Genomic DNA, 24,941 nt, shown 5'->3' with positions numbered 1-24,941 from the left:
CTGTTTTAGGTGACTGGCCAAAGCCTGTGAAATTACAGGAGAAAATATGTTATTCTGCCCAATAAACAGTCATGATCACTGGAATCTCAAAGTTGAAAAAAATAACATATATGGAACAAGTCACAACTTTTTAAAACTCAGTACATTATTTAAAATGTATGGATTGGTTCACATTTATAAACTAACCTGTCTCTGGCCATAGTTTTTTTTTGTTCCCTCTGTTGCTCTGTTTGGGGTATCTGATGCTTTTCTCTTTCGGTCAAATATGTTTGCGCAACTGTTAGGGCAACATATCCATTGTTTTTATCAATTTCTCAAGCTCAGTAAATTTAGTTGGGAATCATGGATGTCTCTGTATTTTCAAGTATTGTGGTGGCAGCATCATGTTATGGGTATGCTTTTCACCGGCAGGTACTGGGGAGTTTGTCAGGATCAAAATAAACTTGAAATTAGCAAAGCCCGGGTTAAAGGGAAAACTGGCCTGAGTCTTCTGAACCTAACCCAGGGATAGTTTTTATTTTTTTAGCGGGACAATTACACAAATGTTGATGCCAAAGACACACTAGAATGGCTTTCCAAGAGGTGTTGAATGTTCCTGAATGGTCCAGTCTCAGTCCTGATTTTAAATTTGCTTGGAAATCAGGGACAATATTTGACTATTGCTGTCCATCAATGATTCCCAACCACATTCACTGACCTTGAACAATTATGACAAAAGTAATAGATATATGTTGCCCTAAGAGTTGTGCAAAGTTGGTAGAATCTTTTTCGAAATGATTCATAGTTTTAATGGCTGCCAAAGGTGCTTCCACCAAGTATTAACTCTGGGATATAAAGACCTTGGCCATTGAATATACATTTACATTACTCTGTCTGTTGCTAAAGTCATTGCTAACAGGGATCTGAGTAAAATAATAAAAAGTAAATGTATTACGGTCATATCTTTGTTAAGCCTAGATTCTTGGTCATTGTGTAGCCTATATAGAGACTAGGCTGTACATGTTTTGAGGTGACAGTGTTCAGTGTGTGTGCTGATTTACCTCGGCTCCATAGTAACAGTAATAAGTGGGTAAACATTGAGAGGAACACGGTAATGTAGAGTAATAGGCTGAGTAATGTATGAATTAACTCACTGCCGCTCTACATGAAGACAGGAAAAGGGAGAGAGCCGCACAGGCACATGGAAACAGACAGAGCCAGACAACCAGGTTGTGCAGCATTGCTAAGAGTAGTGAACACCGAGAGTGAGCGAGAGAGTACAGATTCAGATTGTGATGTGTTGTAATGATGAGAGAAGGGAGCAGAGAGTGCGGGAGAAAAAGAGAGGGGAAAGAGAAGAGACACTGGATGAAAGAGAGGGGGAGGTTGTTTTGGGCTGAGGAGGAGGAAGTGAGAGCATTCTTCACCTGCAATGCAGTGCTGGGCTGAGTCAGCCAATCATAGCTGAGCAAAGAGGGGAGGAGGAGGGGCCAGGCGCTGACGACAGCTAAGGAGAGTTCTCGGTCAGAGAGAGGGAGAGGGTGGGAGAGAGAGGGGCAGTAACAGCAGTGTCTAGCTCCTTTGCCTGAGCCTGCAGCGAGACTGGGGCTCTCAGATTTCTCTTCTTCGTTCTTATCCTCTGCACTGCTCCCTTATCTTCCTCTCCCACTCTCTTCCTCCCTTTTTACTTTTCCCCTCTGTTCTCTGCATTCTGTTCATCTCCACACTGATCCCATCTCCTCATCCTGTCGTATTGTGGTGTATGGAGTGAGGGTCTCTGGCCCCACGTGCACCCATCCTCTCTCCACCTCCCTCCATGGGCATCCGAGCATCCTGCAGGTAAGAGCAGCGGGAGAGGAGGTGTGTGTGTGTGTGTGTGCACGCGTATGTGCCTGCGTGTGTGTGTCAGGGTCTCTGCACTTGCATGTTCTTGAAGTACTCCTGATATGCGCGCCTACATGTGTGTGAGCTGTAACAGCTGGACGCTGTCCTCTGCGGTGGTCCTGAGGATGGAGGAAGCAGAAATAACACATCAGTGATTTAGGGAGAGGAGAGTCTGTCTGCAAACACTGTCTTTCTGCTTGTCTGTCTGGTGCTATAGCCTAACTGAGAATTAAACAGTGGTCAGGGAGGTCTGTGGGTCTTTTCTGTCTCTGTTTGACCCTGGTCAAGGTATTCAAGGTTAGATAGGCAAAGTCATGACAGAAGGAGACAAGGTTCAATAGAGAAAGGAGGTGTGTGTGAGGGCTTGACATTAACTTTTTTAGCCACGTGTCCTAATTATTTTATCCCCTCAAAATTGTTTAGCACAATTTTTACATCATTTTATGACGCAACGAACCACTTTACAAAATAAAATGCGTTACTATCTTTTTACCATAGAGAATCAGACAAAAATGTAGGCTACACTCAAGCCTGTCTCAAAATACAACACTGCCCCTTTTAAGGCTCTCCTGGAGGATGGTTGGCCAGAATGGCCACCCTTGGTAGCCTATAAAATATTGCCACATTACAATTACAACCAAATACTTTGTCTTTATAAAATACATCTAATTAGCATAATAAAACAATCCCCATAAAATAGAAATATCGCACTACCGCATCTGCGGTGAAAGGTGACAGAGCTAGAGCAGTGTTGGTCAGACCATGAGAACCTGAAAATCGGTCTTCCACAATTGTCTGTAGCGTCCGAACGGTTTGGCCTACAAACTACTATGACCCATCTATGGAAAGATGAGACTCTCACAAACACTTACATGTCTGTTGTTTTGCTCTAGGAAGTATATATGGAGACTGTTTAGTGCCAAAAAATAAGGGGTTAAATACGTGTAAGTAAAAATTAACATACACTATATACAAAAGTATGTGGAAACCGCTTCAAATTAGTGGATTCGGCTATTTCAGCCATAAAATCGAACACACAGCCATGCAATCTCCATAGACAAACGTTGGCAGTAGAATGGCCTTACTGAATAGCTCAGTGACTTTCAATGTGGCACCATCATAGGATGCCACCTTTCCAACAAGTCAGTTCGTCAAATTTCTGCCCAGCTAGAGCTGCCCCGGTCAACTGTAAGTGCTGTTATTGAGAAGTGGAAACGTCTAGGAACAACAACGGCTCAACCGCAAAGTGGTAGGCCACACAAGCTCACAGAACAGGACCGCCGAGTGCTGAAGCGTGTAGTGCGTAAAAATAATCTGTTCGAGTTCCAAACTGCCTCTGGAAGCAACGTCAGCACAAGAACTGTTCGTCGGGAGCTTCATGAAATTGGTTTCCATGGCCAAGCAGCCACACACAAGCCTAAGATCACCATGTGCAATGCCAAGCGTCGGCTGGAGTGGTGTAAAGCTCGCCGCCTTTGGACTCTGGAGCAGTGGAAACACGTTCTCTGGAGTGATGAATTACGCTTCACCATATGGTCCGCTGTTTCGCGGATTCCAGGTGAACGCTACCAGCCTGAATGAATAGTGCCAACTGTAAAGTTTGGTGGAGAAGTAATAATGGTCTGGGGCTGTTTTTCATGGTTCAGGCTCCTTAGTTCCAGTGAAGGGAAATCTTAACGCTACAGCAAACAATGACATTCTAGACGATTCTGTTTCTTCAACTTTGTGGCAACAGTTTGGGGAAGGCCCTTTCCTGTTTCAGCATGACAATGCCCCCGTGCACAAAGCAAGGTCCATACAGAAACGGTTTGTCGAGATCGGTGTGGAAGAACTTGACTGGCCTGCACAGAGCCCTGACCTCAACCCCATCAAAAACCTTTGGGATGAATTGGCAACGCCAACTGCGAGCCAGGCCTAATCGACCAACATCAGTGCCCGACCTCATTAATGCTCTTGTCTGAATGCTGCGGGGTCTTGCTTCCAATGTTCCAACATCTAGTGGAAAGCCTTCCCAGAAGAGTGGAGACTGTTATAGCAGCAAAGGGGAGACCAACTCCACATTAATGCCCATGGTTTTGAAATTAGATGTTCGAGCAGGTGTCCTATACTTTTTGTAATGTACTGTATGTTTCCTGATATTTCTTATCTCTCAGATAGGACAGACAGTTCAGAACAAACTTCCTTTAGCTTTTTTTGGGGGGGGGATATCTGTTGTTCCATGTAGTGAATCTGTTATTCAATGCGTTTGTATGGGTTAATAGCAGTAAGGCCAAATAAACATTTTAATCAAAAACAAATACAAATGTTTTTTATACTTAAAATAGCTAAATTATCCTTGGTATGACCTTCTTAAACAATTCCATATAGCTTAGTAGAAACCCCTCCCCCAGCTTAGACAGGGCTTAGACTGTTATGGGTTCAAGTTTGGCTAGATTTTCTGGCGCCTTCAGCGTCGGTTTGGACATGAGGCTGTGGTAATATGCATATCACCTATACTTTGACATGTAGGCTTTTTATGTACCGTATTTTCCGCACTATAAGGCGCACCGGAGTATAAGCCGCAGCAGCTAAATTGAATGATGTGTACATATATAAGCCGCACTGGACTATAAGTATAAGCAGCAGGTGTTTTAATGTTTAATTACCATATGTAAGGGTTCGTGCACAGAGGGGATTGTCGGGAAAGAGATGGCTGCTTGAGGAAGCTCACATTTATTAACATTTCAACAAACAAGTTGCATATTTGCATAACGTATTCAAGTGTTACCATTTAGTGCAATAGTAGCTACAGAACATATACTGTGCTGTGTAAACTGTACTGTATCACATAGCGTTTCAGACACACAAACTTTTCAACTTTCAAACTTAAACGGTGCGCTCCCAGCGCACATACCGGCAGTGATCTACAGCAGTGGTTTTCAACCAGTGGTCCTTGAGGGAGTGCTAGGGGTTCCCCAGCAAAATTAGTTAATAGCGTCACAATCATTTAACCACTTAACTTTGGTTATTTTTGAAAAAGTGTGCACATCTTTGAATATTTATCTACATTATAGCCTACAGTAGGACCATAACAAAAAACAAAGCTTACAGCGCTTGACGAGGCAATATCAATGGCTAAATTAAATGTGTTTTTTTAAAGTGCAAAATAAAGTGCCTGTAACACGACAGTAAGCGCGTAAGCCTAAAGTTGCAGCAACACGGCTGCTTAAAATATACGGTAAGCATTTCTACGTTTGTTTTCCATAATGAGGGTTTGTGCATGAAAACTTCCTTTGCACAAACTGTCTCGCTCTCGTAATGTCTGTCTGTCTTGCTCTCGTTCTGTCTCTCGTACCACTCTCGGTTCCACTTTTACTTTTGCGCACTACCTGTCTCACTCTTTTCCGGCCTCCAGCTTTTCCTGCTGGAGCCCGCCGCTTAAAGGTGGGGGGCGCGGACCGGTCATAGAGCCCATAGAGTTAAAGTTGGTGGACTGTAAGATTTAGGAGGTCTTCTAGTGGCCGTTAGCTGTAATGATCCATAGATTAGCCGCACCGTTATATAAGCCACAGGGTCGAAAAATGGGGGGGAAAGGCGCGGCTTATAGTCCGAAAATTACGGTACATGGAATAATATTCAAATTTACATTTACGTCATTTAGCAGACGCTCTTATCCAGAGCGACTAAAAAATCTATTTTTCAATGTTGGCCTCTTCTGATCAAAGTTATTGATATTGTGATTTTAAATGTTTTTACTTGTCCATTCAGACAACTTAAATCTATATTCTTGTTGTCCGATATATAAACTCAGCAAAAAAAGAAACGTCCTCACTGTCAACTGTGTTTATTTTCAGCAAACTTAACATGTGTAAATATTTGTATGACCATAACATGATTCAACAACTGAGACATAAACTGAACAAGTTCCACAGACATGTGACTAACAGAAATTGAATAATGTGTCCCTGAACAAAGTGGGGGTCAAAATCAAAAGTAACAGTCAGTATCTGGTGTGTCCACCAGCTGCATTAAGTACTGTATCTCCTCCTCAGGGACTGCACCAGATTTGCCAGTTCTTGCTGTGAGATGTTACCCCACTCTTCCACCAAGGCACCTGCAAGTTCCCGGACATTTCTGGGGGGAATGGCCCTAGCCCTCACCCTCGGATCCAACAGGTCCCAGACGTGCTCAATGGGATTGAGATCCGGGCTCTTCGCTGGCCATGGCAGAACACTGACATTCCTGTCTTGCAGGAAATCACGCACAGAACAAGCAGTGTCATGCCTACAAGCCCTCAGTCTAGCCTCTCTCAGCCTATTGCGGACAGTCTGAGCACTGCTGGAGGGATTGTGCGTTCCTGGTGTAACTCGGGCAGTTGTTGTTGCCATCCTGTACCTGTCCCGCAGGTGTGATGTTCGAATGTACCGATCCTGTGCAGGTGTTGTTACATCAACAAGGACAATTGAGGACAATCAGCTGTCCGTCCTGTCTTCCTGTAGCGCTGTCTTAGGCGTCTCACAGTACAGACATTGCAATTTATTGCCCTGGCCACATCTGTAGTCCTCATGCCTCCTTGCATCATGCCTAAGGCACGTTCACACAGATGTGCAGGGACCCCGGGCATCTTTCTTTTGGTGTTTTTCAGAGTCAGTAGAAAGGCCTCTTTAGTGTCCTAAGTTTTCATAACTGTGACCTTAATTGCCTACCGTCTGTAAGCTGTTAGTGTCTTAACGACCGTTCCATAGGTGCATGTTCATTAATTGTTTATGGTTCATTGAACAAGCATGGGAAACAGGGTTTAAACCCATTAAAATGAAAATCTGTGAAGTATTTGGATTTTTACAAATTATATTTGAAAGACAGGGTCCTGAAAAAGGGACGTTTCTTTTTTTGCTGAATTTATTTTATTTTTACTTGTCCCCTACAAGAGGACAAGCGTTAATGTCGAACTGTGTGTGTTGCATGTGTGTCAGGTACGAATGCAACAGCAGGTGTGACAGTTGCTCGTCAATGGAGACGGGAAAATGGCGGTGACATTGTCTACACGTCCTTCCCTATCATAATTGTCTGTCACCCTCTTTCTCTCCACCCATCTCTCCCCACTAGGGTTGGGAACTTTTAAACGACATTGGGATCGTTAACGTTAAGAGAAATCCCTAACTGACTCTTAAAAATAAAAAATAAAAATTACAACATAAAAATCTAGGGTCTGCAGGTTTTTGGTTTTTCCTTTCAATTAAGACCTAGACAACCAGGTGAGAAGTTCTTTACTAATTAGTGACTGTAATGAATCAATCAAATACAAGGGAGGATCAAAAACACGCAGACACTCGGCCCTCCGTGGAATTAGTTTGACACATGGTTTAAACAAAAAAACATTGGCAGTTAAAACGTTAACAATTGTACATTTGTCACATCCCTACTCCCCACCTCTTTCTCCCTCATTCTATCCACTTTTCTATTTCTCTCTGTCTGATTAGTCTTGTGTTGTGTCAAGTTGGGTATGCAGTTATAGAGAGGCAGGTGTTCAAGTCTTTGTGTGGTTGGAACCAGGGGACCCGGGTCTGTTTTATCTTCCCGTCACGCAGTCTGAGACACCGACCACAGGCCTTTTCAGGACAGGTCTGACTGTCCTCGGGAACAGTCTTTGGAAATCTAATCGGGTGGGAAAGCCACGGATCCATTTTGGAACCGGTCCAACTTTTTGGAACCGTGAAGACCTCTAGTGTGCGTGACAACGTGAGAATGTTGCTGGTTTATTCCTGGTGTGTGAGACTGACTAGCATAATGCAGGCAAGGTGTTTTTCGTGCTGTCTGTGCTATGCTGTGCAGCTGGAGGTGTGAGCTGGAAAAGTACTGAAAGCAAAGGCTCAGATTTATTTAACTTTCACAGTCAATACCCGCACAAGAAAAGGGGCTGTATCCACACTTGCAAGCACATCACACATACACACACACTCACACTTTCTCTCTCTCCCCCTTCTTTTTGTCCATACATTGACACTCGACTCAGTACAACATTTTCTAATTTCTCATAAATAAATACAAGATAAGTGATGGAAGATTAAATGTGTTGCCAGATGGGATTGTATATCTGTTGGTTTGATGAAACTGATTGTGCAATAAAATTATCTGTAAGTTGTTGCCAAGGAAGTGCCTGATTTAAATAAAATAAAAACCTGCCTCCTCCCACACAGTATAAACCTGGAGGCAGTGGAATAACAAATATAACCACTGGTATTGTTGTGTAGGATGATGGATCCCTGTAACCTACAGCTGTTGTGGACGAGGACCATGGCTCTTTGTCTATTAATCTTTCCTTGATTCCTTGTATTCTTTCACTTCACCTCCTTTTCAAAACGCTATGAGATAGGATTCAAGGAATCAAGGACGGATGAATTTGTAGTTGTCCCTGAGGTTCAGCATAGTGCTGCTATACTTGACCCTTGATCCCAGTCAGCTAACCAGTCTCAGCTGATATTGAGATGACAGGAGTTGGTGGTTGTTGGGTTTTAGGTCACCTCTGTCTCAGTGCTGTTGTGTGTGTCTGTGTGTGTGTGTGTGTGTGTGCAAGTCAATACTAATTTTGATCCACAATCCAGTCTTCCTCAGACCTCCAGTGTTGAGTGGAAAAACACCAGACAGTGTCTTAGTCTAAAAAAAATTGACATTTGCTGCTCTGTTTTCACCCACTGATTTACCCCATGGCAAACATCAGCCTCTCGAGCTGACTGGAGAACACGCGCACACGCTAAGGCTGTGGCATAGATATAGAATGAATTCTAGTTCTGTGGGCTGAGGTCCCATGTGTCTAAAGGCTGAAATACACTACACTAACCAGAGAAATTTTCACATTTTAACGATTCAGTCAAGCCAAATCGTAGTGAACTAGTATTCGATAAGAAGGACGCGCGCAGTTGCGTCCCTGATGTGTCGGTCTTCACTTGTAGCCTACTTCGGAGCTGCGATCACGTGACGGGCATTGGCTAATAATAATTCAGATATCTGAGAGAGCCATGTGAGTGACGGGTGCTTCGGAGCACGGTGATCGGCAGCCGGGAGAAGGGAATTATAATGATTATATTTAGCCCAAGGGCACAACGGCCACTGGTCGCAAGGCATGGATTTTTTTAGGCGGCGTTACGGCCACACAAGGCCGTCGATGCCACCGGGAAATTCAAGGCCTGGTGAGAATATTATCAAGTGTGTGCCAAATTGTCAATGACAGACTGATGAAGTGTGTGCAGCTTGCGCAAGACACAGAGCAGAGCTCATGCCTTTCATGTGACTTTTTTCAAATCATCATTAGTCCCACCATGCAGCCTTAGAATGTATTAATCTAAACATATAGCCTAATGTTTGTATCACAACTAAAGTTGCATAAATAACTCTAAATTAAGCATATAGAAGGACCAGTTTCTTTGTTAACCGCTCAACGCAGAATAGCTGCATGTGCGCACTCCCTCGTAAATTGTTTGGAGAAAATATCCTTTCTATTTTATTCAGCCATGTAAAATTGTATTCTTCATACTATAAATAATGCAACGGAATTCTAATCAAATCTTGTCTGCTAAATGAACTAGTGTAGCCCACAGCCATATGGCATAGCCAGATCAGGGCCTAACATAAGGACAACTCAGAGTATGTTATTCTGTTCTTCTGAAATAGACTACATTTTCTGCATATCATGTTTCTTTAGACCTGTCTAATAGAAATAATGGATTTATTGTGATGGTGTAGGCTTTATTAAATGGATTTATTAGACTAAAATGTAGATGTTCCAAAGGTGTGCATCAGTGGCTTGTAGGCTATGCGTGGAAGCCAGGAGATGCTAAACGTGTTTATGTTAATTAACGGTCAATTACCGTGAGACCGGCAGTTATTTACTTGACAATCACTGGCTGACAATTTCATGACCGCCAAAGCCCTATTTCACACTGTCACTTTAGTGTTTGCATTTAGTCTACAACATGTCATGGAACTTCTGGAAGCACGGCCCCATCCTGCAAAGTGGCACAGAACACACAGAGCACCCAAAGGTGGTTTCTACGCATCTCCAACTCTTTGCCCTGCGTCCACTCCGGATGCACACCACCCTCTCTTGCGCCCTTCAAACTTTACCTGCTTTCAAATTATGAGTTACAACTCAGTCCACACACCCTGGTGCCACACTCTTGGCTCCCGTCTTCCTGCCACTGTAGCCATATCACAAATGCATTTTGATTGCCTTTGGGGACCAGCTCCTGCAGTTTCTGAGAATGTACACGTTTATGATGGCAATATACGTTTATGATGACAAAATACATACTTCCACCATTTTCTGCCTGTGCGTCCAACATTGTAATAGCTCCTCAGTTGGTCAAGATGGTCAACCCCGCCCATTGTCATGTTGTAATCCATTACAAGCCCTGGAACAGATATACGTTCCTAACACTTTTAAAAACAAATCCAAAACCCCTCTCGCTCTCTCTCCAATCAACTCTTGCTTGATGTTATGTTAGCTGATTTAGTTACAAAACTGGGACAGTTTCCAAATTAATTGCATCGGTCGAAACATGAATAAACTAGCAACTTTGTTAGCTGGTTATGTAAACAAATATCCAAATAATCATATGAGCTCCACTGCGTGGGCATCTACCCTACACAGCTAAGCTGTCAAATAATATGAAAACGAGGCAATATATAGCCTATGAATATCTACACTTAGCAAACATGACAAACCATAATTTAGGCCCAACAAATAAACACTATAATAATAATAATAATAATAATAATAATATAATAATAATAATAATAATAATAATATGCCATTTAGCAGACGCTTTTATCCAAAGCGACTTACAGTCATGCGTGCATACATCTTTTGTGTATGGGTGGTCCCGGGGATCGAACCCACTACCTTGGCGTTACAAGCGCCGTGCTCTACCAGCTGAGCTACAGAGGACCACTAATTACTAATTACAAACACTAATTACTCTAGCCTTAATTCCGGAGGCTAATTAGTGGTTGGCCAGAAGTCCAAGATGACACCATACTGGATGACCGCTGTTTTCAAGCTCCGACCCAACTTTGCTATTTTGTGGTTATTTTGTTGTTTGTTTTTACTGTATTTTCACAATGTATCCGCTATAATTTCTTACAACCGACAATAACTTTTGAACATCAGATTGGCAGTTACTTACCCCAATTCTGGCTTCTACTTCAACTCATTTTCCCTGGGCTCTCTCTGTAATTCTGACCAAATTTTAGTGTTTCCCAAGATGAAATGCCGGCTTTACAGAGGCAAGAGAGGGGAGATCCTGGTGAGATTAAGGCGAGGGAAAAACCGGCCACCTCTTCCCGCCATTCTACCGGCCAATGTGCAGTCACTTGATAATATGATGAATGACCTCCGATCGCGGATTTGCTACCAACGGGACTCTCAGAACTGCAATATTTTTTGCTTTTCATAAACATGGCTCTCGGACAAGATGCCCCCCATGGCTATCCAACTCAATGGATTGGGTGATCTCGCTCTCAGAGGCCGACGGTATTCCAGGGCACGTTCTCAGAGAATGCACAGAACAGCTGGCAGGCATTTTCACAGTAATTTTCAACCTCACCTTGTCCCAGTCTGTAATCCCCACATGTTTTAAGATGACCACAATCATTCCTGTTCCTAAGAACTCTTAAGGTTTCATGCCACAATGACTACTGCCCTGTAGCACTCACTTCTGTATTCATGAAGTGGTTTGAGAGGCTGGTTATGGCACACATTAACTCCGCCATCCTAGACCCACTGCAATTTGAATACTGCGCCAACAGATCCATAGACGACACAATCTCAATTGCTCTCCACACTGCCCTCACCCACCTAGATAAGAGGAATACCTATGTGAGAATGCTGTTCATTGACTACAGCTCAGCGTTCAACACCGTTGTCCCCTCCAAGCTCGTCACCAAGCTTAGGACTCTGGGTCTGAACACCTCCCTCTGCACCTGGATCCTGGACTTCCTGACGGGCGAACCCCAGGTGGTGAGGGTAGGCAACATCACCTCCGCCACACTGAGCCTTAACATAGGGGCCCCACAGGGGTGTGTGCTAGTCCCCTCCTGTACTCACTGTTCACACACGACTCCAACACCACACCAATCGCTGACGACACGGCGTGGTAGGTCTGATCACCGGCGACGATGAGTCCGCCTACAGGGAGGTCGTCAGTGACCTGGCAGTGTGGTGCCGGAGCAACAACCTCTCTCTCAACATCAGCAAGACCAAGGAGCTGGTGGTGGACTACAGGAAAGGGGAGTGGGGGGCGAGCACGCCCCCATCCACATCGACGGGCGGCAGTGGAGCAGGTAGACCGCTTCAAGTTCCTCATTGTCCAAATCACTAAAGACTTAATGGTCCGAACACACACGCACAGTTGTGAAGAAGGCACAACAGTGCCTCTTCCCCCTCAGGAGGCTGGCTGCATCACTGCTTGGTATGGTAACAGCACCGCCCTCGATCGCATGGCGCTACAGAGGGTTGTGCACAGTACATCAGCTCCCTGCCATCCAGGACCTCTATATCAGGCGGTGTGAAAAGAAGGGCCGGAAAATTGTTAGACTGCAACCACCCAAGCCATAGACTATTTCCTCTGCTGCCGCAAGGAAAGAGGTACCGGTGCATCAAGTCTGACACCAACAGGCTCTTGAACAGCTTCTATCCCCAAGCAATATGACTGATCAATAGCTAACAAAATAGGTACACAGACTGAGTTAACATCTTGTATCCTGTTGCCTAGTCCCCTTATCCATATCTACCTCCATCACTCCAGTATCCCTGCACATTGTAAATATGGTATTGGAACTGAATATTTCCTGTGTCTATAGTATGCTTACTTACTTTATTGTGCATTTCATATTCCTTCTTATTTCTTGTTTTATTTAGTAGTACATTGTTATTGATTATTGCATTGTGGGGTTTTGAGTTTGCAAGAAAGGCATTTCACTGTACTTGTGCATGTGACATTAAAACTTGAAACTTGTCTGTATGGCTAGCTAGTGAAACTGACAGCTGAGGTTGACGCTTCGTGAGCGCAGCCCAAATTTACCGCTACACGCAACTGTTCTTGCCTGACAGACAAACTAGCTAGCTAGCTATAGCAAGCAGCTTGGGTCTTTTCCATATGAATTAAATCGGTAGAAACAAGACAAAACAACCAAGTAGTTAGTTGACTATATACAGCTTAACACCAACTGTTTCCATAAGACTGAAAGCAATCATTTGAGTCTCCACTGCTGATGTGCTCGCCTGTACCAACCAAGTTATCATGACAGGACTTGCTAATCTGAGAGCTATTCCCCAAGTTTCACAGCATCAAACATTGGATATATCTGCTGTTTTACTTATTTATTTCACTAACCTTGACATCATCGCTTTTCACAGTGCAAGGACGTGTCCGAATCCGTATCACCAACCAACATAGATACAGGATCTTTCACAGTGAAAAATCGTTTCCGCTTCGGCGCCGTCATTTTGAGTAATGAAGTGGAAAAAACTTTGACAGCTGACCCTGTTTCTGGTTGATGACAACAGCCACACGAATATGACAACAGGTTGTTAGCAAGTTAATTGTGCGATATTGACACAGATATTATTGTTAGAACAAGGCGGTTCGCGACCACCATAATAATTTAAAGAAAGGTTGTCAACGGCCTCTATGGGTTCTAAAGAGTTAAGCAGTGTGCTGCGTCCGTCTGCAGTAGTCCATTAAAGACATGATGATGACAGAGCACGGGGAGAACAGAGAAACAGACATTTCCATTAATGAGCTACTTCATCAACTTAGTCTCACTACTGACTCTCCACTGTCCGCTGTGTGTATAGTGAAGTAACTACTGTATTCTCAGAGCTACTGTATATATATTTCACATTTACACCTGCTTTAAGTTGTGGAGTAGGGGATACACAATTATGACACCTGATGCATCCCAAATTGCACCCTATGGGTCCTGGTCAAAAGAAGTGTACTAAATAGATAAAGGGTGACATTTGGAATGCAGAGACAGATACCTCAATATCACTTAGGCCTATTGCCATTGAGGCCGATTGTTTGGATTGATTAAATAATGTATATGTACAAAGGCATCACAGCTGTTGATGGGACCTGACCTCCCAGCTTCAGGGAGTATTAAAGGGACATATCACTCAAAAATTAAAGAATGTCAAACGTTTTCCGACCTTTAAAAGTAGAATGTCAAGATGAAACCACGTCCCATGACATTGGTTGTGTAGATCCAGCTGCTATACACCTCAATCCCAAATTAGCGGAAAAGGCTAATTTACAATAACCCTCTCTCTTTCTCTCCAGACCAGACCCTGCGCTGCGGGGAGGTGCGTCCCAGCATAATGACTCTCCTCTCCCAGACCAGGATGAGGAGATACTGGGCTCTGATGACGAGGAGCAGGAGGATCCCAACGACTACTGTAGGGGTAAGATACAGTACACACACACATATATATACTGCTCAAAAAAATTAAGGGAACACTAAAATAACACATCCTAGATCTGAATGAATGAAATCATCTTATTAAATACTTTTTTCTTTACATAGTTGAATGTGCTGACAACAAAATCACACAAATTATCAATGGAAATCAAATGTATCAACCCATGGAGGTCTGGATTTGGAGTCACCCTCAAAATTAAAGTGGAAAACCACACTACAGGCTGATCCAACTTTGATGTAATGTCCTTAAAACAAGTCAAAATGAGGCTCAGTAGTGTGTGTGGCCTCCACATGCCTGTATGACCTCCCTACAACGCCTGGGCATGCTCCTGATGAGGTGGCGGTCCTGAGGGATCTCCTCCCAGACCTGGACTAAAGCATCCGCCAACTCCTGGACAGTCTGTGGTGCAACGTGGCGTTTGTGGATGGAGCGAGACATGATGTCCCAGATGTGCTCAATTGGATTCAGGTCTGGGGAACGGGCGGGCCAGTCCATAGCATCAATGCCTTCCTCTTGCAGGAACTGCTGACACACTCCAGCCACATGAGGTCTAGCATTGTCTTGCATTAGGAGGAACCCAGGGCCAACTGCACCAGCATATGGTCTCACAAGGGGTCTGAGGATCTCATCTCGGTACCTAATGGCAGTCGGGCTACCTCTGGCGAGCACATGGAGGGCTGTGCGGCCCCCCAAAGAAATGCCACCCCACACCATGACTGACCCACCGCCAAACCGGTCATGCTGGAGGATGTTGCAGGCAGCAGAACGTTCTCCACGGCGTCTCCAGACTCTGTCACGTGCTCAGTGTGAACCTGCTTTCATCTGTGAAGAGCACAGGGCGCCAGTGGCGAATTTGCCAATCTTGGTGTTCTCTGGCAAATGCCAAACGTCCTGCACGGTGTTGGGCTGTAAGCACAACCCCCACCTGTGGACGTCAGGCCCTCATACCACCCTCATGGAGTCTGTTTCTGACCGTTTGAGCAGACACATGCACATTTGTGGCCTGCTGGAGGTCATTTTGCAGGGCTCTGGCAGTGCTCCTCCTGCTCCTCCTTGCACAAAGGCGGAGGTAGCAGTCCTGCTGCTGGGTTGTTGCCCTCCTACGGCCTCCTCCACGTCTCTTGATGTACTGGCCTGTCTCCTGGTAGCGCCTCCATGCTCTGGACACTACGCTGACAGACACAGCAAACCTTCTTGCCACAGCTCGCATTGATGTGCCATCCTGGATGAGCTGCATTACCTGAGCCTCTTGTGTAGGTTGTAGACTCCGTCTCATGCTACCACTAGAGTGAAAGCACCGCCAGCATTCAAAAGTGACCAAAACATCAGCCAGGAAGCATAGGAACTGAGAAGTGGTCTGTGGTCACCACCTGCAAAACCAGTCCTTTATTGGGGGTGTCTTGCTAATTGCCTATAATTTCCACCTGTTGTCTATTCCATTTGCACAACAGCATGTGAAAATGTGCTTCTTCTTGAGCCACTCCTTTGTTGCCTTGGCTGTGTTTTTGGGGTCATTGTCATGCTGGAATACCCATCCACGACCCATTTTCAATACCCTGGCTGAGGGAAGGAGGTTCTCACCCATTGTCCCTTTGATGCGTTGAAGTTGTCCTGTCTCCTTAGCAGAAAAACCCCATGTTTGACGGTGGGGATGGTGTTCTTGGGGTCATAGGCAGCATTCCTCCTCCTCCAAACACGGCGAGTTGAGTTGATGCCAAAGAGCTCCATTTTGGTCTCATCTGACCACAACACTTTCACCCAGTTCATTGTCAAACTTCAGACGGGCCTGTATATGTGCTTTCTTGAGCACGGGGACCTTGCGGGCACTGCAGGATTTCAGTCCTTCACGGCGTAGTGTGTTACCAATTGTTTTCTTGGTGACTATGGTCCCAGCTGCCTTGAGATCATTGACAAGATCCTCCCGTGTAGTTCTGGGCTGATTCCTCACCGTTCTCATGATCATTGCAACTCCACGAGGTGAGATCTTGCATGGAGCCCCAGGCCGAGGGAGATTGACAGGAATTTTGTGTTTCTTCCATTTGCGAATCATCACACCAACTGTTGTCACCTTCTCACTCCCTTTAAGAGTGTGCTCCTAATCTCAGCTCGTTACCTGTATAAAAGACACCTGGGAGCCAGAAATCTTTCTGATTGAGAGGGGGTCAAATACTTTTCCCTCATTAAAATGCAAATCAATTTGTTTTTCTGGATTTTTTTGTTGTTATTCTGTCACTCACTGTTCAAATAAACCTACCATAAAAATTATAGACTGATAATTTATTTGTCAGTGGGCAAACGTACAAAATCAAGACGCCACTCCTGAGTGGCGCAGTGGTCTAAGGCACTGCATCGCAGTGCTAGCTGTGCCACTAGAGATCCTGGTTCGAATCCATGCTCTGTCGTAGCCGGCCGCGACCGGGAGACCCATGGGGCGGCGCACAATTGGCCCAGCGTCGTCCAGGGTAGGGGAGGGAATGGCCGGCAGGGATGGAGCTCAGTTGGTAGAGCATGGCGTTTGCAACGCCAGGGTTGTGGGTTCGATTCCCACGGGGGCCAGTATGAAAAATAAAATAAAAACATAATGTAAGTCGCTCTGGATAAGAGCGTCTGCTAAATGACTAAAAATGTAAAATGTAAAAAATGGGATCAAATACTTTTTTCCCTCACTGTATGTATGTATATACATACATACATACACACACACACACACACACCAACTACCATGTGTTACTGTTGCAGGAGGTTACCACCATGTGAAGATAGGAGACCTGTTCAATGGGAGATACCATGTGATCAGGAAGCTGGGCTGGGGACATTTTTCCACTGTATGGCTGGCCTGGGACATACAGTAAGTGTTGACATATAGTATCTTTGTCTTTCTGACATCTTATCTATAGTGTGTCTATCTGTCTGTGTAAAGGCATGTTAAACTAAGTTGTGTTTTGAGTAGAGGCGTGTGTTTGTTTTTCTGTGTGCGTGTGTTTGAGTTTGTAAAATACACAGAGTATAAAACAACAAATACCTGATGAATAAGGTAGACCATTTGGAAAACTACAGTAGGCATCATCAGAATTATCGGCCTCCGCGAGGGCTGTGAGGGGACAGACCCCATAGATTTTTCTGCTGCCATTATCCCTTCCCTACTGGGCAAAGAACATTTTGCTGAGCCCCTGGTCATCGAACGGGTGCACAGATCACTCGCCCATCCCCTGACCGGAACCCACAACCCTTTCTCATTCGGTTCCTGAGGTACACTATATGACCAGAAGTATGTGGACACCTGCTCGTCAAACATCTCATTCCAAAATAATGTGGAGTTGGTCCCCCCTTTGCTGATATAACAGCATCCACTCTTCTGGGAAGGCTTTCCACTAGACGTTGGAACATTGCTGCGAGACTTGCTTCCATTCAGCCACACAAGCATTAGTGCGGTCGGGCACTGATGTTGGGCAATTAGGCCCGCAGTCAGCGTTACAATTCATCCCAAAAGTGTTAGATGGGGTTGAGGTCAGGGCTCTGTGCAGGCCAGTCAAGTTCTTCCACACCGATCTCGACAAACCATTTCTGTATGGTCCTCGCTTTGTGCACGGGTGCATTGTCATGCTTACACAGGAAAAGGCCTTCCCAAACTGTTGCCAAAAAGTTGGAAGCACAGAATCGTCTTGAATGTTATTGTATGCTGTAGCGTTAAGATTTCCCTTCACTGGAACTAAGAGGCCTAGCCCGAACCAAGAAAAACAGCCCCAGACCATTTTTCCTCCTCCACCAAACTTTACAGTTGGCACTATGAATTGGGGCAGGTAGCGTTCTCCTGGCATCTGCCAAACCAGATTCGTCCATCGGACTGCCAGATGGTGAAGTGTGATTCAGAGAACGCGTTTCCACTGCTCCAGAGTCCGATGGCGGCGAGCTTTACACCACTCCAACTGACGCTTGGCATTGCGCATGGTGATCTTAGGCTTGTGTGCGGCTGCTCGGCCATGGAAACCCATTTCATGAAGCTCCCGACGAACAGTTATTGTGCTGACGTTGCTTCCAGTGGCAGTTTGAAACTCGGTAGTGAGTGTTGCAACCGACGACAGACAATTTTTACGCACTTCAGCACTCTGCAGTCCTGTTCTATGAGCTTGTGTGGCCTACCACTTCGCGGCTGAGACGTTGTTGCTCCTAGACATTTCCACTTCACAATATCAGCACTTAGTTGACCAGGGCAGCTCTAGCAGGGAAGATATTTGACTAACTGACTTGTTGGAAAGGTGGCATCCTATGACAGTGCTACATTGAAAGTCACTTACTTCTTCAGTAAGGCCATTCTACTGCCAATGTTTGTCTATGGAGATTGCATGGCGGTGTGCTCGATTTTATATACAGTGCATTCGGAAAGTATTCAGACCCCTTCACTTTTTCCACATTTTGTTAGGTTATAGCCTTATTCTAAAATGGATTAAATAAATGTTTTTCATCATCAATCTACACACAATAGATTGTAGGGCTCCCGAGTGGTGCAGCGGTCTAAGGCACTGCATCTCAATGCTTGAAGCGTCACTACAGACCCCCTGGATCGATTCCAGGCTGTATCACAACCAGCCGTGATTGGGAGTCCCATAGGGCGGCGCACAATTGGCCCAACGTTGTCCGGGTTTGGCCGGTGTAGGCCGTCATTGTAAATAAGAATTTGTTCTTTACTGACTTGCCTAGTTAAATAAAGGTAAAAAAATTAAAAAATACCCCATGATGCCAAAGCGAAAACCAGGTTTTTATACATTTTTGCAAATGTATAAAAAAATTATTACAAAAATACCTTATTTACATAAGTATTCAGACCCTTTGCTATGAGACTAGAATTGAAGCTCAGGTGTGCATCCTGTTTCCATTGATCATCCTTGATGTTTCTACAACTTGATTGGAGTCCACCTGTGGTAAATTCAAATGATTGGACATGATTTGTCTATATAAGGTCCCACATTTGACAGTGCATGTAACAAGCAAAAACCAAGCCATGAGGTCGAAGGAAAGCTTGTAGCGTCATACCCAAGAAGACTCGAGGCTGTAATCGCTGCCAAAGGTGCTTCAACAAAGTACTATGTAAATGTGATATTTATCTGATTTTGCTTTGTCATTATGGGGTATTGTGTGTAGATTGATGAGGGAAAAAAGCAATTTAATCAATTTTAGAATAAAGCTGGGGTCTGAATACTTTTCGAATGCACTGTACCTGTCTGCAACGGGTGTGGCTGAAATAGCAGAATCCACTAATTTGAAGGGATGTCCACATACTTTTGTATATATAGTGTACCAGGACAGAGAGAGTTTTCAGCACTGCGGCCAAACATTTCAAAGAGAAGGGAGTGATCCTACACAGTGGGATTCTTTCCAGACATGCATCCTGGGATGTTCAAACGCAGGAAGGAATTCGAACAGGTGAAAAAATTACTTAGCTCCAAGAACATTCCCTTTGCGCTGCTTCAACCTGCAACGATGAGAATCGTCCATGGCGGACAGAGAAGATTCTTCAAAGCGACCAAATAAGTTGCAACTTTTCTCAGCGGACTGAAGGCGATCGGCTCAGGACATGGTTGATTGGCTAGCGGACCAGGCTAATTTCACTGCTAATTTCACTGCTGTATCCCACTAGCCTACCTTATTAGATGTATAACCGGTAGGACTGCTTTGCTGGATTATACTGTAGCTGTCTTGCTAAGGACAGATCAATGAGGTAAGATCCCAATATCCATGTAAACAAGCTATTTATTTTCACCAGAGACATATTCCTGACATTTGCATTCATGTACTGAGTGAACAGAACAATATGGCTAAGATGGTAAATCATACATCATTGAAAGTTAATGGACTGAATGGACCTGTTAAACGAAAATGAGTGCTTATGTACTTGAAAAGCTAAAGACTGATGTTGCGTTTATACAAGAAACACATCTAACAGGGGCAGACCATAAAAAGTTAGAGGGAATGGTTGGGACAGGTCTTTGCCTCTTCATTTAACACAAATACACTGGGAGTAGCTGTGTTAATCAATAAGAATTTACCCTTCTATGTAACGAAAACAATTGTTGATCCACTGGGACGTGATGTAGTGGTCCATGGCAGAATGTATTCTGCATCTTGAACCTTGCTAAATGTATATGCACCTAATTATGATCACATTTTTATTCAAGATATATTCCTCAAGGTAGCAGAATTTCAGGGAACACTCTTAAATTGTCTGGATCCGATTCTCGATAGATCCTCAACTAAAGTAACCTTATTGACTTAAGTCAGCCAAATGCACTTGATCATTTATGAAATACTTAAATTTGAGAGACACATGGAGACCACTCCATCCCCAAGACTACTCATTCTACTCCGTCCCTTATTACTCTCATACCCGGATTGATGATTTTCTCCTATCAGCTCAGTTAACCCATAGAGTTGTGGAAACTGAGTATTTATCCAGAACCATCTCAGACCATTCTCCCCTCACACTTTCTGTTTGGATGCCGGATGGAGTTCAAGGGACCTCTAGATGACGCCTAAACCCAACTCTTTTGAAACGGGCAAAATTATGTCAATTTATCAGAGACCAAATTAAGTTTTCTGTGAAACAAACTGTCCGTCCTCTCCCTATAGTGTTGTACTCTGGGATACATTAATGGTCTTTCTTAGGGGTCAAATCATTTCCTATACCAAAGGTCTCCGAAATAAATACACTGCTGAGTTGAATGAATTAGAGAACGAAATCCTACTACAAAAGGAACGCCAAAAATCTGTCTCTAACGAAACATACCGCTCATTGGTGAATAAAAAACTACAATATAATATCCTAAGTACTTACAAAACTGAAAAGGCTATTTATTCTTAGAACTAGGCAAAGATATTATGAATTGGGGGAGAAAACGCACCAGGTCTTGGCCTGGCAGATAAAAGCGGAGGAGAATTCGAGAACCATCAACTCTCAACTCGGTCAAGCGTCTCACAACCCCGAAGAGATTGAGTCATTTAAACAATACTATTCTAAGTTATACACTTCTGATGGAACGGAACCAGCAATGATGGACACATTTCTGTCTACTATTGAACTACTGCACCTCACACAGGAAGACCAAAACAAACTATACGACGCCATACACGTGGTCTGCGGTTGTGAGGCCGGTTGGACCTACTGCCAAATTATCTAAAACGACATTGGTAGAGAAATGAACATTCAATTCAAATTTGGTAGGCAGAGACCTCCTAGACTACAATCCCATGTTAATTTGTCCATGCTCACCCTTGAAGTTTTACGGTTCCATACAAATTGTCTAATGGTCTTGTTAAGAGACTTAAAGTAACACTCGGGTAGGGATATACGTTAAGATTGAAATGGATACATCATCATTACATTTTACATTTTTACATTTTAGTCATTTAGCAGACGCTCTTATCCAGAGCGACTTACAGTTAGTGAATACATTATTTATTTTTTATACTGGCCCCCCGTGCGCTATCAACTGAGCTACATCCCTGCCGGCCATTCCCTCCCCTACCCTGGACGACGCTGGGCCAATTGTGCGCCGCCCATGAGTCTCCCGGTCGCGGCCGGCTGCGACAGAGCCTGGATTCGAACCAGGATCTCTAGTGGCACAGTTAGCACTGCCTTAGACCACTGCGCCACTCAGGCAGAACGTTAATAGGCAGAACGTTAATCTTAAAAACAGTTAATTCTCCCAAATAATGTAAGAGGCATATCTATCCATCTATTCAAGTCATCCACCACCTTCTGAACCAAGACAGGGTAGTTAAGCTTGTACACATTTCTTAAGTCATTATCAACTGTGATTCCTAGATATTTGAACCCCTGTGGCAACCATCTGAAGGGAACTGTCACAGATGCTATAAACAAACCGAGTCAATGGAAGTACTTCACTTTTGTCCATGTTGACTTTGTCACCTGATATAGAGCTGTATGTACCCAAAGCGTCTGTAGTTTTGAGAGGCATCTGGTCCGGTCAAAGATGAGCAAGATAATGTTCTCAGCACACAAGATCTCATTGTTCGCAATCTGGCCCATCTGAAAACCCTTTATGCCAAGATCCGCTCTTATGGCCTCCGCCAGGTGAACTATGGCTAGCACCAAAAGGAGCGGGGAAAGTGGCTGACAACATGCCATTAGTGGATCTTGGCTTACGGTTTATGGTACAAAGTCTTAACCCAGTTGCCAAACGAAGGACCAAAGTTAAACTTAGCAAGGACCTTGAATAGGTATGGCCACTCCAGCCTATCAAAGGCTTTTTCAGCGTCTAGAGATACTGCTATACTAGGATTGCTCTGTACACTGGCCATGTGAATTATGTTGAATAACCTGCACAAATGATTGGTGGAGGGTATTTTCTGTATAAAGCCCATTTGATCTGTGTTGATCAGGTTTGGCAAATATTGTCCTAATCTATTAGCCATCGCCTTAGAAATTGATTTATAGTCGGCATTGAGGAGCGAGATCGGCCTATAGGAAGAGCATTGTAGAGGATCTTTATTTTTCTTATGTATTACTGTTATAATAGCCATGGAAAGGGAGTCCGGTAGGCTCTGCATCTCAGCAGCTAAATTTAGAACATCCATCAAGAGAGGAATAAGCAAATCCTTATAAAACTCTGGGGGAAAGCCATCGTCTCCTGGTGATTTGCCGGATTGTAGAGAGGAAATTGCCTTTTCGATTTCTGTTTTTGTAAAGGGGTGATCTACACTGAACAAAAATATAAACGCAACATGTAGTGTTGGTCCCATGTTTCACGAGCTGAAATAAAAGATCCCAGAAATTTTCCATACGCACAGAAAGGTAATTTCTCTCAAAATGTTTGCACAAATTTGTTTACATCCCTGTTAGTGACCATTTCTCCTTTGCCAAGAAAATCAATTCCCCTGATAGGTTTGGCATATCAAGAAGCTGATTAAACAGCATGATAATTTCACAGGTGCACCTTGTGCTGGGGACAAAAGACCCCCTAAAATGTGCAGTTTTGTCACACAACACAATGCTACAGATGTCTCAAGTTTTGAGGGAATGTGCAATTGACATGTTGACTGCAGGATTGTCCACCAGAGCTATTACCAAATAATTGAATGTTCATTTATCTACCATAAGCCACCTTCAACGTCGTTTTAGAGATTTTGGCAGTACCTCCAACTGGCCTCAACCGCAGACCACGTATAAACACGCCAGCCCAGGACCTCCACATCCGGCTTTTTCACCTGCGGGATCATCTGAGACAAGCCACCAGGACAGCTGATGAAACTGAGTAGTATTTCTGTCTGTAATAAAGCCCTTTTGTGGGGAAAAACTCATTCTGATTGACTGGGCCTGGCTCCACAGTGGGTGGGCCCATGCCCAGTCATGTGAGATCCATTGATTAGGGCCAAATGAATTTATCACAATTGAGTGATTTCCTTTTATGAACTCTAACTCAGTAAAATCGTTGAAATTGTTGCGTTTATTTTTGTGCGGTATATTATTTTTGGAGGAGGGGCGGGGAGTTAATTTTTTTTATAAAAGTGCCTTTGAACGGGGTATGGTTGTAGGTGCCATGCGCACCAGTTTGAGTGTGTCAAGAACAGCAAAGCTGCTGGGTTTTCTTTCCACACACAACAGTTTCCCATGTGTATCAAAAATGGTCCACCACCCAAGGGACATCCAGCCAACTTGACACAACTGTGGGAAGCATTGGAGTCAACATGAGCCAGCATCCCTGTGGAACGCTTTCGACACCTTGTAGTCCATGCCCCGACGAATTGAGGCTGTTCTGAGGGCAAAAGGGGTGCAACTCAATATTAGGAGGGTGTTCCTAATGTTTTGTACACTGTATGTTGTCCTGTATTTCCAGGGGGAAGCGTTTTGTGGCCATGAAGGTGGTGAAGAGTGCAGAGCACTACACTGAGACAGCCCTGGATGAGATCAAGCTGCTGAGATCAGTGAGGAACACGGACCAGAACGACCCCAGCAGGGAGAAGGTGGTTCAGCTACTAGACGACTTCAAGATCTCTGGCATGAACGGAAGTCGTATCCTAAGTAAAACAACGACAACAGTGCTTTATCAACTTTTATACACAAGCATGTTCAACAAAGTATATTCAACAAAACAGACCAAGGTTATTATAGTATTGGGTTTTTATATTAGTTTTTAGTTTTTTATTTGAATTTCAGTTTAGTTTCAGTTAGTTTTCCGAGTTGATTTACTAGTTTTTATTCAGTTTATTTGATAAACATTTTGGATTTCATTGTTATATTATTTTGTTTTAGTGTTAGGGACAGAAAGTAGCCTATGGGAGGGGAGGGGCCATTTATGTTTTGTAGGTTGTATTTCTGCTCAAATCAAATGTTATGTCACATCCTTCGTAAACATGGTATAGATGTCCTGGATGTACTGGGCCGTACTCACCACTCTCTGTAGCGCCTTGCAGTCGTGTGCCTTGCAGTTTCCATATGAAGCGGTGATGCAGCCAGCATGTGTGTGCGTCTCTTCACAGTCTGTGTTGTGTCGTAAGGTGTTTTATCTATTTTTTAAATCTGATTTCACTGCTCGCTTCAGTTACTTGATGTGGAAGAGGTCTATGTAGGACTGCACATTTCCCAGAGTCTGTTCTGGACTTGGAC

The 24,941-nt window shown here is 44.0% G+C and overlaps 1 protein-coding gene across 2 annotated transcripts in view; it reads left to right on the top strand.

The window, feature by feature from the left end:
• Positions 1 to 24,941, top strand: part of LOC311133585 (SRSF protein kinase 1-like) — a 67,224-nt gene that overhangs the window by 20,829 nt on the left and 21,454 nt on the right. For both annotated transcript variants that reach the window (XM_084167101.1, XM_084167100.1), the window contains exons 3-5: positions 14,181 to 14,302; positions 17,060 to 17,168; positions 24,172 to 24,347. In XM_084167101.1, coding sequence (XP_084023227.1) covers positions 14,181 to 14,302; positions 17,060 to 17,168; positions 24,172 to 24,347 — 407 coding nt within the window. The remainder of the gene's footprint in view (positions 1 to 14,180; positions 14,303 to 17,059; positions 17,169 to 24,171; positions 24,348 to 24,941) is intronic.

The sequence above is a fragment of the Coregonus lavaretus genome (assembly GCF_964263955.1).
Source record: "Coregonus lavaretus genome assembly, chromosome: 8".
NCBI classification, from domain to species: Eukaryota; Metazoa; Chordata; class Actinopteri; order Salmoniformes; family Salmonidae; genus Coregonus; species Coregonus lavaretus.
Note: the sequence above shows the minus strand (reverse complement) of the source record. Positions and strands in the feature narration are given on the sequence as shown.